The sequence below is a fragment of the Pelmatolapia mariae genome, linkage group LG23 (assembly GCF_036321145.2).
Source record: "Pelmatolapia mariae isolate MD_Pm_ZW linkage group LG23, Pm_UMD_F_2, whole genome shotgun sequence".
Classification (NCBI taxonomy): Eukaryota; Metazoa; Chordata; class Actinopteri; order Cichliformes; family Cichlidae; genus Pelmatolapia; species Pelmatolapia mariae.
In genome coordinates, this window is record NC_086246.1 from 15,271,843 (window position 1) to 15,287,937 (window position 16,095).

Below are 16,095 nucleotides of genomic sequence, written 5' to 3' on the forward strand. Positions count from 1 at the left end.
AGCTAACGCTACACTACAACAGTCTAGCAGTGAAGCCCCACTGAACCCCTGGCGTCTTAGAACAATTGCTCCTGGAAAAATCAGGAAGAGCCCCCGATGTCCGCGGGAAGTTCACGTGATAAACTCGACAGCTTCCTCTTCTACGGGAAACGTGTAAACTCGAGTGAACTCAGCAGGCTGAAGTCTGAACCTTCTGAAGTGTTTGACGTGAGAACATTTTTTGAATGATTCATGGCGTGACAGAAAAAGCCCACGCTGTCAGGTCCCTGTGCAGCATCTGTTCCTATAGAGTGAAATAGCAGTGAAGTACAATGCTGATGTAAGAATATTGATTACAGCAGCTTTAAATGACTGATTCTTGCTTACGGCACCGAGTGCAACACCTGCCCGAAGGGCACCAGTAACTTTATTCAAAACCAAAATGTCACAGTCTAAACTTATTGAATTTGGGACCGCCTGAATTTTCTCAATATGCGATCTTTATTTTTCACCAGAAATGGCTCCTGGCATTTCTCCTGGATATTTTATGAGATCGACTCTTGACATTCTCACACCGGCGCCATATTACTTAACTGGAGAAAAACAAAAGAGCACACTTTAATGTGAAAAGGAACAATGTTTATTTTTCACTCTCGTACAGACTTAGCTCAGACAGTAGTGACGCAAGCTCTCGTACTGTATTATTTTCCCGTAAAAATAACCACAGAGACTGAACGGATAACATCATGGCCTCATACAAAGTTCAAATGGAAACATTAAATTAAACACAATATTTGCATCATTTACAATGAAACACAGAGTTCAATCCATCGCCAATAAACACAGAATTGAAGCTCATTTGTCCTATGTATTGTGTTTTGAACCAACGTCCGTCAAGATATACAACCAAATCTTTACATTTACAATTTTGTAACGCTTAACAATTATTCAGTGGACTCTAACCTAAATTACAGAGCACATACTGTACTTGATTGTGTTTCTTCTGGGAGGTTTTGTTATACGGATTTGGACTATTTACGTATCAACGGCTAAAACTCACGTTGGCTAATTTTATCCGTTTAAATTGGAGAAATTAAGGAAAAACAAAAAAACAAATAGGACCCGGTGACTGAGTGAGGTGAGTTTACCCTACTGACATCGTCATTGTGCAACACGTCTGAGGACAGCCCCCCTGTGCGTGGGTGGTTGACTTAATAAAGTATCTTTTTATAGACAGTCTGAATATAGGTTTGATGACCTGAAGTGTAAAAAGAACATGTAAAGCAGTATGTAGAGATGAGAACACCCTGGTTTTGGTGTAACGGTACTGTGGCACAGATGTGTCCCACTAAATATCCATATGCTCAATTAGCAGAATGTTTAAAAAAGAAGAAAAGAAAAAAAAAATTACACCCAAATGTCCATTTCACACCTAATCTCCAATAATAACCTGTGTCTACAACTGTAACACAATTCACATATTATGTACCACATAAAATAATAATGACAGGACTTGTATGACTGCCAAAAACGAACTGAACACAATAAGTCCAACACAACACTTTCCCAATATGAATACATGTTAATTGCACCAGAATGCATTTGAATGTTAAGCTACAAAAAGCATGAATAAAGTATGAACAATGTGCAAAGACAAAGTCTATATTTAAGGGAACGCTGCATTTAATATTGACCATAATGCTATTTTCTTCTCTGTCACGTTTTAAAAATAAGTCTCCATTGATTCTCGTAGCGTAAAATTTATATGAACAGCAATGGCTACTTTGGTTCCTTTTTAATGAGCAAGGAAAAGATAAGAGAGGTGAAATTACTTTACAAAATATACATCTGTAATTCTGCTCTTTCCAACAACCCTGACTGATGAAAGTATACTTTTTGTGTTTATGTGTGCAGTATGTGCAGTTTGAGGGAATTTCAAAATGCAATATCTAAGAAAATAATCTAAAAAAGGCGGGTAGAGAGGAAAATAATAATTAATTGTGGCTTGTATCCTAGTTACCATGGTACAAATATGCTCACCATAGCCCAAAGTGCCTTAGAGTAGACTTTTCTAGTCCAGCACAGTCTTGAGCTAAGACTGATTTAGACTGAGTTATCACAAAGCCTTTCAAAGTCAAGCCCAACATTAACCAGAGTCAGATTTGATTGAGCAAATTTTAATAATAGACAGAAAATCTGTTTGAGAAGCTTTAACAAAGCAACACGTCATGCAATACGTCTTCTTTTTTTCTTTTTTGCACAGTAAAGCTGCACTAGGTAACTTTGCACAAATGCTAGCAAGTTCTGTTGCTGTCTGAGAAAGTGAAGTTGCTGTGATACTCACATAGACATTTAGCCCAAGACAAACAGGGTGTTATGGCATGTATCAAAGGAAGCCAGCTCGTAAAGGAGGAATAAATCAGACATTTGCAAGTCTGGCTTTTTATTAGGACAGTGTGCTTGCTAGCTTCTGATAGAGATGTCATTGCCTCTGGGTACAAAAGTGCATATGAGGAGAATTTATGTTGGGTAAATAGAGCAGAGCTGATTGAATTAAAGAGGATAGATCCCTCTTCTGTTCTCTATCCAAAGATGAGTACTTTCACATCTCTTGCCCAGTGCAGCTTTAAGATACTAAATTTGGGTTGATTTATTTTTGTCTCTGTGTAGCTTTCAGTTGTTGGGTTCCAGTCCCTCTAGATGGTCAGGGATCGGTAGACCAGTAAGAATGGTTAGACACTTGTTCCACACGTTGAACACAGGACACACGGGTTGGATGAAAGAGACATGAAATGTGTGTAGGTGCTGGGAGCCTACAGCATCATAGAAGCTCAGGTATCCGGAATCGTAATCCAGCAGGACCCCAACGCGTCGCAGGTGGGGTGACGGCTCGATCGCTAGCTCCTTGCTGTTGTGACGAACCACCCAGGAGTTGTTGCAGCGGCAGAGCACCCAAGACGCTGAGTTCTTGCCGATCCATTCGTGCTTGGGGGCTGACTTATAGGCTATGCCTACAGCATACCTTGGAAGGAGATAAAATTTCTATTATCATTATTTGGAAAACAAAGACCATCAGTATTTGCTTAGTTGAGTATGTCAGTATTCTGTTCATAAGTGAATTTGGTGGTATAAGCAGATGAAGTGGTGAACTGTCAGAAGTAAATGTGAAATGAGGCAAAGCTTTCAATTTCAACATCAATCTAGGTTCCATCCTTCATTTGTTTCCATGACTGAAAAGTTGGGATTGCGGATACAGCTACCTGCGTAGTGTGTCTACACACATCTTTAGCAACAGGCTGAGGATCTCAGACATCTCTAAGGACCTGCTGCTCCTTTATGCAGAAAGCAACAAACTGAGGTGGTCCAAGCATCTAAATAGGATGGAGCTTTCCTTTTAGAGGTTCTCTGGTCAAGCTCGGCTGGGAGGAACCCCAAAGGCTGATCCAGAATACAATAGAGGGATTACATTTGTCATCTGACATAGGAGGATACCTCAGGAGAAAGAAGGAGGGTTGGTGGGGAAAAGTCTGCTTAGCCCCACAACCTAACTTTGAATAAGTGGACAGAAATGCATAGATGGATAGATGTTATCCTCAAATAGAATCCATAAATTATTACTTAAAATGTGTAGCTCTCACCATGTGCTCCCTCCAATGAGAGCTTCCCAGTAGTGACGCCCACTGTCAATATAGACATTTCCCACTACACCGTAGCTGCTCTGGCTGGCGAACCGCTCTTGGCTGTGGCCTTTCTTGGATGTGGTTTCATCTCGCTCCACTGTCAGGTTGTCGTGAGACACTTTCAGCTTCTTGTGAGCAGATTTAGGATCAAGCTTGAACGGCTGGCCTGTTCGTAGTAAACGAGATAAATAGAAGAGTTGATTTACAAATGGTTTCCATAATTTGCTAGGAAAAGACCTGTATACCTGAGTTCTTACCAACTTGACCATAAGGACCGTGTAGTTACCAGTAAGAGTTTATAGTGAAGACTTTTCTATCATACGTAATTTCTCTCCTTGACCTACTTACCACCTATGGCAAATATTTAGCAGTCCACCAAATAAATAGTAATTAGGGGCTGTGTGTTTACAGACAGGAAAAAAAAAGACTCAGGACTATTTCAGTCTTTATTATCTTACTGTTTGTCTTTAAAGTCCCTGGTTCACTGCTTCTGCTCCCCGCTTGGTTAATAGCCTTGACAACAAAGATATACTTGGTGCCACTCTGCAGACCGTGCACTGTGTAGTGGTTCTGCTTGATGTTGGGAACAATCATCCAGCTTTCCAAGGAGTTACAGAGACCTGAGAGTGGAGGAAAAAAACAAAAAAGTCATGTCAGATTTAGTAAATAGACAGTTAATTCACTTAAATTATAATTCATTGTATTTATTTTTTGCATTATGCGACTCTATAGGACAAAGTCTAGAATGAAAATGAAACTGAAGTGCTGAAGAATTCATATAACTGCAGGCATTTCTCCTTAAAATAACTCACAAATAACAGAAAAACTATTTACTTAAGAGTTCCCTGGAAAAATAATGCATCGCTGTGTGAAAGGACGGTGAACAAAATAACCGGTTATGTGCAACCCTGTGCCAGTGGAAACAGGTGAGAGGGTGTGAAAAGGCACATGAGGAAACTATTCACACCTCGTTGACTTCATAGCTGCACTGTGCTCCCTCTGCTATGTGTGTTTGTGTGTCTTTGGTATGTGCTTTTTATTTAATGGCACTTCAGCGCTGCTGCACAACCTCCTAAGGCATATGTGTGTACATGTGGGTGTACATTTTCCCTCCATTTCATGTCTTTGTTTGCCTGCTGATTTACTCGGGAAGTTGCCACTGCTCGTTGTTATCCATCCATAGATGGAAACCAGTGTTTTGGGTGTGTGTGTGTTTTTTAAAATAACGAGCACCCACAATGCAGATTTTAATGTCACTGTCACATAAACTGTTATGCCACATTCTAACAAAGACCTCTAAACAGACAAAAATATCATTGGGTGCGCTGACACAGAACACAAAGTCGTTTAAATATTTCTTTTACCTTTTAAAATGTTAAAGCAAGAGAGGAAATGAAGAGTCATATTCATTTACGAAATGAAATGGAAGCATTTCTGCAGTTATGTAAAGATAATTTGCAGCACAGGCCTAAAACTAACCTGTATATTATGGAGCCCTACAAGGGACATTGGAAAAAAAGAAATGAAGATGAACTTTTGTGAGATCTCACAAAACTTTTGCGAGATCGCGCAAAATAGGCCGCATCCTTCAGAGGCCGCATTTGAAGGCTGATTATGTCACAGCCAGGCGAAGACGGCTGTCCCAATTCGAAGGCTGCTCCAAACGCATCCTTCATTTCCCCGAATTTGATGGATGGGTCAGGTGTATCCTTCGTGGCCCAATCTATCCCAGAATTCATAATGCGGCCCAGCCAATTCCAGTTTCCAACAATGGTGGCAGCTATTACTCTTTCTGGGTCACAAAATACGCTTTTAAGATATTTTCAGGCGAGAATGTAGCTGTGTAAACTTCAAATATCTGCTCGGTTTATCAAGACATCAAACACTTGCAAAAGTGCTCCGAGGTTTACGGAAACGTCTGTTACCCACCAGTTCAAACCTGACCAGGAGGTCGAGGCCCACTAGAGCTGGTGAGAACACCGCACTCCCGGTACATCGTGCCTCGACCTCCCGGTCAGCTTCGAGCTGGCGGCCTCCGAAGGATGCAGCCTATTTTGGAAGATCTCGCCAAAGGTTTGCGGGAAAAAGTAACTTGAGATCTCGCAAAAGTTCATTTTCATTTTTTTTTCTCCAATGTCCCTTGTGGGGCTCCGCAGTATATTGTAAACTCACATATGCTAGCTTAATTCTTTCAGAAATGATAGCTAGACAGTGAGATAGCCTTGATGACTAACTTTAGCTAACGCAAAACATATCTTGTCAAGGTGATTATAGATGACAGTTTGTTATGTAATATATAATTCACTGATTATGGAAGGAAAAGCATCTAAAGTCAGGCTAACAAAAACTAGCTTAGCATAAAAGTATGATCTGTTAATAATATAATATGGTCTAGTAAAGCTACTTTCAATATTCTGAATTATTTATATTGACAATAATGTGCTTAGTAAATGAATAATCATAATGAAACTAGACAGGCACCTAAATTCATTAGTTATCAGTTTAGGCTAATATGGTATACATGTATTTGTGTGTACTTTGTTTTTGAATGCAATTTAAATTCCTTTGGAGGAAAAAAAAACAATGGAATGTAGTTAACTGAACATCCTGAATCCTCAAAATTATTAAATCCATGATGCTAAAGACTAAAGGCAATATTAGTGTATGCCACCATGCAGTTATTATTTAACTACTGAGGCAGTTACTGACACTACAACAGGCTAAAAGACCTCTAAGACTAAAAAGCAGTTTGTGCATGATCTTGTTATGTATTTCCCACTGGAAATTAGATTTAGAAGGCTGTACAGAACAATTAGAAGGATAATGTTTTCACTGTTCCATTCCATAAAATTACAATACTTCTACTTCCTGCATAGTGATACAACTCAATTTCCACAGGGGGGAAACTTCTTGCACATGACTTGAATGCCAAAAGCAACACCTCTGACATTACCAGACGTGATAACAAGAGGAGAGAAAAATCACGCTGTCTTCTTGAATGGAAAGAGACAGAAATGTGAAAGCAAGAGAAGAAATGAAGTGTCAAATTAGTTTAATGGTTGTCATTTTTAAATACGCTTTAATCTGTGAAGTAATGACAAGGCAATGGCAAAGGTGTAACCTTACATAGATGGGAAGGAAAAAAATAAAGGAAGGGTGTAACCCAAAAGTATCAGGAGCTGAGTGAAAAGGAGGGAAACAAAGCATGGGAATCAAGAAAAGAAAGGGAAAAAGGTACTTTTGCTGTTAGGTAATTCTGTTTGAATGTTAGAAAGGATTTCAAAAAGAACAGATGAAAGACAGAGAAAAGGCGGTTTGATTGAAAGGGAGCAGGGGATCTCGCCTTCAGATGCCCTGACCCCATTTTCTTCCTTGTAGTTGTTGCTCACTTGAGTGTGCTCATGATTGTCTAGGGCTTGTGTGTATTTGAGCAAGAGTGAGTATGTCGGCGTATACTGCCTGTCTGTTGTTGCTCTACGAGACATTGTGTCACTTAGCGTGTGTCAAGGATGCCGATTCGTTTCCCAGCTGTCATCCCTCCTGACACATCTCACTCCTTCGATGCCACTTAAACCTAAATGTTTCACGTTTCAGTGTAAGAACTCTGCGTTTCCAGTGAAGTCTAATCTTTTACTGAGTGCTCTCCATGCATTCTGGATTTGCTATTGTCAAATCTTATCCCTCTTTCATCCTTCACAAGCTACAGTCATTTGATGTGTGACAACATCAGGGTGATAGTAGCATAAAGGCCAGAGGCTTCACTTCAGGAGCTTCCACTTCCACTCCAACGCTATCTTAGAAAAGCACTTCAACTCCCATCTGCCTAAGGGGAGCTAGTGGCCACCAGTAGGGCAGCATAAATGTACAGAGTTGATCTTAGGTCTGACGAGGATGCCTCCTGGACGCCTCTTAGGTGAGGTGTTTCAGGTATGTCCTGCCAGGAAGAGGTCCTGGGGCAGACCCAGAACTCGCTGGAGAGGTTATATCTCTCAGCTGGTTTGGGAATGACTCGATGTGCCCTCGGATGAGGTGAGGTGACTTGTCTAGAATTAGGGTCAGGGCTTGGTTTTGGATGTTTGAAGGTGGATGCGTTTAGAAGGCCCAATTGACATTGGTATGGGGCAGAATAGGGCTTTCTGGGACTACTTTGTCTACTTTCAAGGTGCATGGAGAGGAGAAGAAAATCTAAAGAAGTTAAAAGTCTATCAACACTTTTATAAAAACTTTAGTTCTTGACCAAGCCATTAAAGCTCGTGGCCCTCATCACGGTCATCCCTGATGTCTGTAGTGCACCCGTGCATATAGACAGCTGTCACTGGATTCCTCTGATGATGAGTAAAATTAAACTACCATAAAAGTGTCAGCATTCAAACATAACATGATTCTTAGACAAGTTTTGATCTTCTTAAAGGATATGTGAATGTTTATTCACAATTCAGCGTGACAAATGGAAATTACATCAATCTGTTTGCATTCACATTTACCAAGTTAGTACTGCTAAAAGGATTGCTTTTTTTCCCACAAATTACATTAATTGGATACTTAGGAAGTGGAGTTGTACCTTAATTACTTAATGGAAGCCATTAAGGTGCTTTAAGACCCTGAATGTGGTGCTGAATGGGTCGCTTCAACCTCCCTCCTTCCCCCTGGGAAGTTTTTTTTATGCAGTTCAAAAAGCTCTTCCCTACAAACGACTCACCATCTTTCAACTTTCTTTTTTATTTTGCTAATGCTAATGAATTCACCCCCATAACCTCTTATTTTCTTTATTGTAGCTGGGACCTTAAAAATAACTACTAAAATAAACTTTGTAGATTGGTTATCTGAGCTGGGTTATATCTTCATTCTTGTGCTTTCAAGATTTGAAAAACCATTTAGTTCTTATCTGATTCCAGCATTCATTTTATACTTACTGGCAATGTTGGACTGTCCGGTGAAAATAGCATACTGGAGCTCATAGGACGTCACAGTGAATTCATCATCTGACGTCCAGTGGACAGTGATTGTGTCGTAGGACGCCGTGCACAGTTCTTCCCTTATGCACGGAGCACTTGGAGCTGTAATGATTGAAGAAAAAAATCATCGTCTCAGGCCCTAATTTTAGATTGTGTTTGGATAAAATTGCAAATTACATTAGCGATATTCCAAAGTGATGACACACTCAAAGGTTGTCAGCTGTTACAACGGTAGCCCTGATTAACCTTGTACGTGTTCATTTGCTTCGATTTATGAGTCTACAAGCTTCATTACACATAGGACTGAGGATGCTCTTTCTAATAGAGTGGTAGGCTGAGCATTAAAAGGAAGGCAGGAGCAAAATAATAAACAATTCAGATAAAAAGCAGATCGTATTAACAGTGGGAACAGTAAATGTAACAGCCCTTTTTAGGAGTAACAAATGCGAGTCGTTACATAACCAGAGATGTTAGATTGGCTCTCTTCCACTCATGCATTGATTCATTGGAAAACTTCATTATGTTATAACTGTTTTTGTTCCACAGAGAAATAAATACAATAAATCACTCTTGTATTCAGTGCATGAAGCCTCTCGGTAGAAAGAGATAGAAAGAGAATGGACCGAGGTAAAGAAATAAAGATACAAAGGCACAGCTTAAATTGATTGTAAAGCCACTTCCTATCTCTTTCTCTGTCTGTCACTCGCTCCCTCTCCCGAGCCTTCTGTCATGAGTGGCTGCACATAGTGGAGTGATTCAGACTGATTCACTTAGTGAAAAGGCCCTCCAGCGAAGCCCTCATGCATCACAGAGAATAAATACGAGCCAGCCACTTTCACAGACCTTCAAAACCCACTACACTACCTCGTTTTTGTCCCCACCAAGCTCCATAATTCATGCAGTGACATTTTGATGGGGCCTTGCAAATAGGACATCGGAAATTAATGTTGAAAATTAATTTTAGAGTTAATAGGCTGGGGTCTGTTCAAATGCAATGCTTGAAGAAAACCGAGACATCAAAAGATTTTTTTTAAAATCCTAAATTAAAGCATGAATATAATCTTAATTGGAGGCAATATTTGAGTTTCACAGTCCATGAGAAACTGAATCGTGTAATCAAAGGGCTACACTATAGATTAAGACTATACATTAGGTCATGGATTCAAAGAAAGAAGCCATCAAAAGATGATGATAATGAGGATGAACATGAACAGGAGTTCTCAGTGATTGTCACTACACATTTTGAAAATTAGTTGTCTGGTTAATCAGTATAATCTGTCCTGTCTTCCACCTCTGTTGTTGTGATTTAGCACCGTATAAATAAAACTGAATTGAACTGAATTGAATTATAATCAGCAGACGTCCATTTGATGAAAAATGGAGGTTAAACATAAAGGTTTCCCAAGCAGAAAGTTCAGGGTTTCTCGGTAAAAATAAAGCCTGCAGTTCCTTGAATGGCCACTTGAGGCTATCTTCAAATGCAAAGACTTCCATGTTAAAAGGCTGAACTTTACAGCAGAATAAACATCTTTACAGCCTGATACAAAAGACACTTTGCGTCTTAATGCCAAATTACTCCCTTTTGGAGTCACCCACCTGAAGTGTATCTAGGCTTATGGGGTCAGATTTAGTTGAATAGGCAAAATAGCACAATCTCTAAACTCCTTGGAAACATATCCCTAAACGTAAATTTTGTGTCACGAACATTAACAAACAAACAAACATTAACATATCCAGCAGAGTCAGTTGCAGATATTCCCACTTTATACATGCCACCCTGTCACTGTCCTCTCTTTGTAAATACTTAAAATTTTAATTTAACCTTTAGGGCCCTACATGGTCAAGCTCCCCAGCACATATCTGACCTGCTGAAACCGCATTCCTCTTCCCGAGCTCTAAGGTCATCAGGTCAGAGACTGTTGGTGGCCCCACGCACTCGATTTAAAACTCGTGGTGATCGGGCCTTTCAGGCAGTGGCACCAAGGTTGTGGAATTCTCTCCCACTGGTTTTACGCTATATAGACTCCATTGATTCTTTTAAAAAGCAGCTGAAGAAATTTTCATATAGGCAAGTTTTTAATTAATTTGTTGCTTTTATGTTGTATTTTACTGTTTTACATTGTTATTTGTTGTATTTCCATTTTTTTCATTTTCTTTGTTGTAAAGCACTTTGTGATTTTTATCTGCAAAAAGCGCTATAGAAATGAATTTTACTTACTTACCAACAGTATTTTTTTTTTCCTCCATTACCCACTCTGTACTAATGAAACTAGTTAAGCTGGCCCATAGTCTACTAACCAGTGTTCTAGCATTTTATTTGAGTGCTACTTGGCACTAATTAGCAGTGATCTGTATAGTACATTGAATGCCTGCCAAGCTTGTTACCATTAGTTGGTAACATGGCACATCACCCAAACACAGTCAGGCTATGATTTTACCAGTGAGGTAATCCAGATTCTCCAACAGCTTCTTCTCTCTAGTAAAGTCCAGGGCAAATGTGTCGAAGGTGTCAGTCAGGTGTATCTCAGGGATCAGCACTTGGGTTGATGCAGTAGCCATGGAAACCCTATATCAGGACCAGTAGATACTTGTAATACACTTTTCATATGAACTAGTCAGTTTAAGTTATTTTGTAATTGTATATGTATGTGTTAGGGGTGTTTTTGAAGGGTAGACCACCCCAAAAAATAGATTTTAACTGGACTTGAAAAAAAAGCATCGCTCATGTCAACATCACAAGTGTTAGCGATACAGTGACAAGCGTTTTTAGCATTTTGCAAAGCATTGTACATAACATCCATATACAGAATTAACACCTCAACAGTTGCTAAATAAAAACACAAACTCCCAATCTAAAGAAAATCATCTTCCTAATTAGTGAAGCTGTGCAGATTAGATTCTGATTGAAACACTGCTTTTGTATGAAGGACTAAAGGATAATGATTTCTTTTTATATCACCCCTTTTGTTTCTCCTGAGGATGCACATATTGGAGAGCAGGTTTTGTTCTCAATTGCCAAATCAATTAGTCAGAGAGCTTAAGCAGGGAGCGGAATAAGATTATGCTAAATAGAAGATGAAATCCCACTCTACTTGTTTTGGCTGTTGGCGAAGTTATGTACACAAAGTTTTCAAACTGTTTCTCACCATTTGTGTGGTTGCAGTCTTTAACCTCTCCCTTAAGCTAGATTTTAACATGCTGAGCTGAATAATTAAGGCATGCGGTCAATGTGTGGGCTGTCTGACCTCTCATTGATGCTCTTGGCTGTCTGCAGAAAGCGAGCATGATCGGTTTCTTTCAGCGTTTGATCGGCCTGTGTTATGAGGGCTGTGGACCTCTCTATGCATTGCTTGCAGTTGGAGATCTGTTGGGCGAGCTTCCGAAGCCTCTGTGCCTAGAAAGTGTGAAAGAGAAAGTCACAGAAAAGACTATCAGGATGAATCGGAATGGATGAAATAGTGGTTATGCAAGTTAAGGTGTTGTGAATCATTATGGCTGATAACATAATCAGAGCTGATGGCACGAAACGTCCCAGAAATATGGGGTTTTATGGGCGCAAGAAGATGGATGTTAACATTTTGAAGTCACTCATACATGAAAAGGTCAAATCCACGGTTGACTAATGCAGGTAGTCATCAAATTCTGCATGTTTTCACAGAAGGTTAACAAAGGGCATGAACATACCCATCATCCATAAATAAAATCACAGGACATTTAGTTTAATGGCTTTCACTTTACTTGTCTCTTTTTCCACATTCTTTTTGCACCTGACACTTCAAGGTAATGTTTTGGACATAGCTACCCATGACTGGTTGGTTTCTTAAATTCTGTTTTGAAGCCTTGAGGAAAGAGACTTGAGATTGAAAAGTCATTAGGCATTGAGCACATTTATCCGCTATTTTGAAAAAAGGAAAACAAGACTTTTGAAATAGACTTTTTATTTTATTCAGTATGACATAAAATTAGTGACTGACCCATCAACTTAGCAGGATAGCGTTTATAGGTGTCATAGGGGCTCATTTGCTTTCCCATAGACTTCTATAGAACGACTATAGAAAGGCTTTTTGCAACCAGATACTGGCTATCTGGTGGCCTTCGAATAGAATGGTGGTTTAAGACAGCAGTCCCCAACCTTTTTTGTACCACGGACGGGTTTATGTCCTACAATATTTTCACGGACCAGCCTTTAAGGTGTTGCGGATAAATACAACAAAATAAAACCAGTACCGGTACCAAAAAAAAGAAAATTTATTCATAACACACGGGAAATGACCCAGGGAAACCGAGTTAGCGATAAAAACAATAAAAAAAATAATGCTAAAATTGCTGAAAATCATGAATTTCACACCCCAGCCTCAACTCTCACGGCCTGGTACCAAACGACTCACGGACTGGTACCGGTCTGCGGGGTTGGGGACCGCTGGTTTAAGACACTTCCGCACTGATTTAATTTTTCCAGCTCGGAAGCTATGTCCATGGTTTATCTTGTGTATGCCAATAAAAATGTATGAATTCAATTATTCATATGAATCATTTTAAGGGCATTCATTCTAGTAGGGAAATCTGAAATCGTGTTCATTATTTGAGTCGCTTTACCCTGCCTACCTTGTTGCTCATCTGCAAGATGCTTTGCAACCCACCTAACTAATGTAAGAACATGCCTCTTGTTTTCTGTGGTTGGAGATATGGGTGTATAGGTCTTATTGCCGCACTACTAGAGCTACCATCAAAAATAAATTGTTGCATATAAAAAAAAAACCCAAAACATTTTTTCTTGGCTGGAGTAGTCCTCAAAAGCTCCATATAGATTTAAAATCTTAACAAAAGAAGAGTAAATAAAGAGCACACAGGGTGCTTGGCAAAATGTTTTCTATCAATATCAGCTAATCTTCTCATGCCCCAGCTAATCTTAACTTTTTCAGAGCTGTCAGTGATTCTGCTAAATGCAAATCTGGGATTTTAGATGGCCTCGTTTGCTCCTCGGTTTCATTTTCTTTCCCTGTCAGCAAAGATTTCAGGAGACAGATTTAGGTCAGTGGTTGCATTGAGGTCAAAGGACATTTCATCAGCAGCTTGGCTTGGAAAGTTCCCAAGATACTGTAATCCTGATTTAAGGGCACTGAAAATTTCCGTCAATTGCTAGTCATTATTACTACAGAAACTTTGTCTCAGAAAGGACAGTGTTGAGTTGTTTTTGAGTATGAGCTAACACAAACACCAAAAATCAATTTGTAAGAATTCTGTTGGTCTATAAACAATGATCCATCCATCTGTATCCATTTCTCTATTTGCTGCACAATCCTAACAGCTGAAAGCCTAGATTACATGGTAAAAAAAAACCCCATCCCTAGTGCATTCCAAGTCTCATTAGATGGAGCTTAAAGAAATCATCTGGGTTTAGAGTACGAGAAAGAGTGCCGTCCCATATGCTCTGGGATCTGCTTTTGGGCAGTCTGTCTGTTTTTCCCTTCTGTTGAATATGTGTTGAAGGGTTTGCCGTCTGTTAGAAGAGTAAGGATCAGGTCAAGCAACTGTGATGAAGCATTGTGTTGAATAGAAAATGAGGTCTGATGATATCTTAAATTGATGACATAGAGTTTAAATTGGGATTAATAAAAGCTTGGCCTTATAAGTCAATCAACTCTAGCAAAACACAAGCTCTAAATTGTAGTTCTGTGTCATGTAGATATTAAACACACAGCATGAATGAGGGAATCCATTTGTTTCACAGGTTATTACAGCTGCAGACAATGTTCACTCTCGGAGGATTATTATGTGTGCTTGAGCAGTTGATAGATGGACTGAAGCAGCATTTTAATATTAAATGAAAGTTGTAAGAAAGATTGAGAGAATATGTAGGGAAAGCTTGTTATAAATACAGCATTTATAGCAAACAAATGGTGTCCCAGTCCTCACCCCTCTGAGCGTTCACCTCACCTTCCCCTCTTTGATCTTGTTCCCGATGATCTGCCTCCTCTGCTGAATAATGTCAATCAGGACGTCACACTCCTCCACGAGCTTGCCCTCCTGGCGGGACGCGTTCACCTGAGAAACCAATTCACGGCGAGTATTAGACAAACAAAGAGACTGATGAAAGGTGTGGATGGGGTATATAGAGGGATGTATGTTTAGTGATTCCACATCATGTCCACTGAGGGACAGGGTGTTATTTTCATCCATCAGCCAGCCCTCCTGTCTGGAAGCAAACACTTGACAAAGATGGGGCATATTCAGCTATTTTGCCTCCTGCTGGCTAGAGGGCTGAGTGATAAGGAAAGTAAGCGGGAAGCACTATGTCTGTAAGAAAGCACACATGACTCTCAGCAATATGCTGTGCAAGGGTAATGAAATGAGCTCTTATACACGGTACAGTGTATATATATTTGCCTTTTATCTGAGTGTGAGAATTCTGAATGTGAAAGAAATGTACAGTAGGTTTATGTTTTTGCTGTTTTATATATTAAACAAGTACATAAAAAGGTGAAGCGACGTACAAATAGACCTTGTGGAAAATCTGACTCTCTGAGCAACTTCAATAACAGAAGTTGCTTTTCAAATTCAACAAAGGGCATTTGTGAACTGTCACAGACATGTAGATATCTCTATCAAAATGCCCAACTCACAGCAGAGATAAACATGTTCACAGGCTGATAAACTAAAGTATTTTTGGTCTTATTTTCCCCTTTATAAAAACTCTACTTCCTAACTCATAACTAGTTATCCATTATTAGAAGTGTGGCAGCTTTCAGAGGCAGGTTGGCTAGCTACAAACTGCATGGCTAGCTGTTTGCTAATCATCGGTTCAGCTAATTCAAATGAAAGATCTAAATCTTCAAACTGTGTTTGAGATATTGGTGCCTTTTGAAGCATTTTTAATGCAATTATCTGACAAATAATATGCCATGCTCTTCCACTAATTTTACTAAACAGGCGTCTATCTATTGTAGCTAACCTAGGTTAGTTAGCTTGCTAAAGAAGCTAACTAGTCAAGAATACTTATTATTCTTGACTAGTTAACTTGCTAAAGAAGCTAACTAGTCAAGATTACTTATTATTCATGACAAAAAAAAATATGCAGCAACTTTGTTTTTACAGATGCTGTCGTGTAGCATTTAAGGGGAATGGAATATAAAGGTGATTACATCTAAACAGTCAAATTGTTCTTTTCATATACATACATATATACCTACAATCATTGTAGGTATATATTATGGAATTCACAATATGGAATTCCAGTGTAGAGCCTAGTAATATCCTAAGTGAGCAGCAGTATTATAAAAGGAGCATAATTAGCCTAATTTCTAAGTCTGTAGACTGAAACATCTGTGTGCCTCAAATCCCACTGATGGCAGTTAACTGTAATAAAAATGATTTAGTCTAGCTGGAAGGTGTTTGAAAAAGTGCAGCTGACTGCTTTCAAGGTGGTTCTGCCATGAGGGTCCATTCTGTGAGGCAATTGATTCACTTTGCAGTTGGAACCT

General features: G+C 39.4%; 1 protein-coding gene across 2 annotated transcripts in view; it reads right to left on the minus strand.

The window, feature by feature from the left end:
* Positions 1 to 584: 584 nt before the first annotated feature.
* The window catches only part of LOC134619969 (E3 ubiquitin-protein ligase Midline-1-like), an 82,192-nt gene continuing 66,681 nt past the window's right edge, over positions 585 to 16,095 (minus strand). For both annotated transcript variants that reach the window (XM_063465796.1, XM_063465795.1), the window contains exons 4-10: positions 14,552 to 14,659; positions 11,860 to 12,008; positions 11,053 to 11,180; positions 8,573 to 8,716; positions 4,118 to 4,279; positions 3,618 to 3,825; positions 585 to 3,001 (exon numbers count right to left, since the gene is read on the minus strand). In XM_063465796.1, coding sequence (XP_063321866.1) covers positions 2,653 to 3,001; positions 3,618 to 3,825; positions 4,118 to 4,279; positions 8,573 to 8,716; positions 11,053 to 11,180; positions 11,860 to 12,008; positions 14,552 to 14,659 — 1,248 coding nt within the window. In that variant the 3' untranslated portion in view covers positions 585 to 2,652. The remainder of the gene's footprint in view (positions 3,002 to 3,617; positions 3,826 to 4,117; positions 4,280 to 8,572; positions 8,717 to 11,052; positions 11,181 to 11,859; positions 12,009 to 14,551; positions 14,660 to 16,095) is intronic.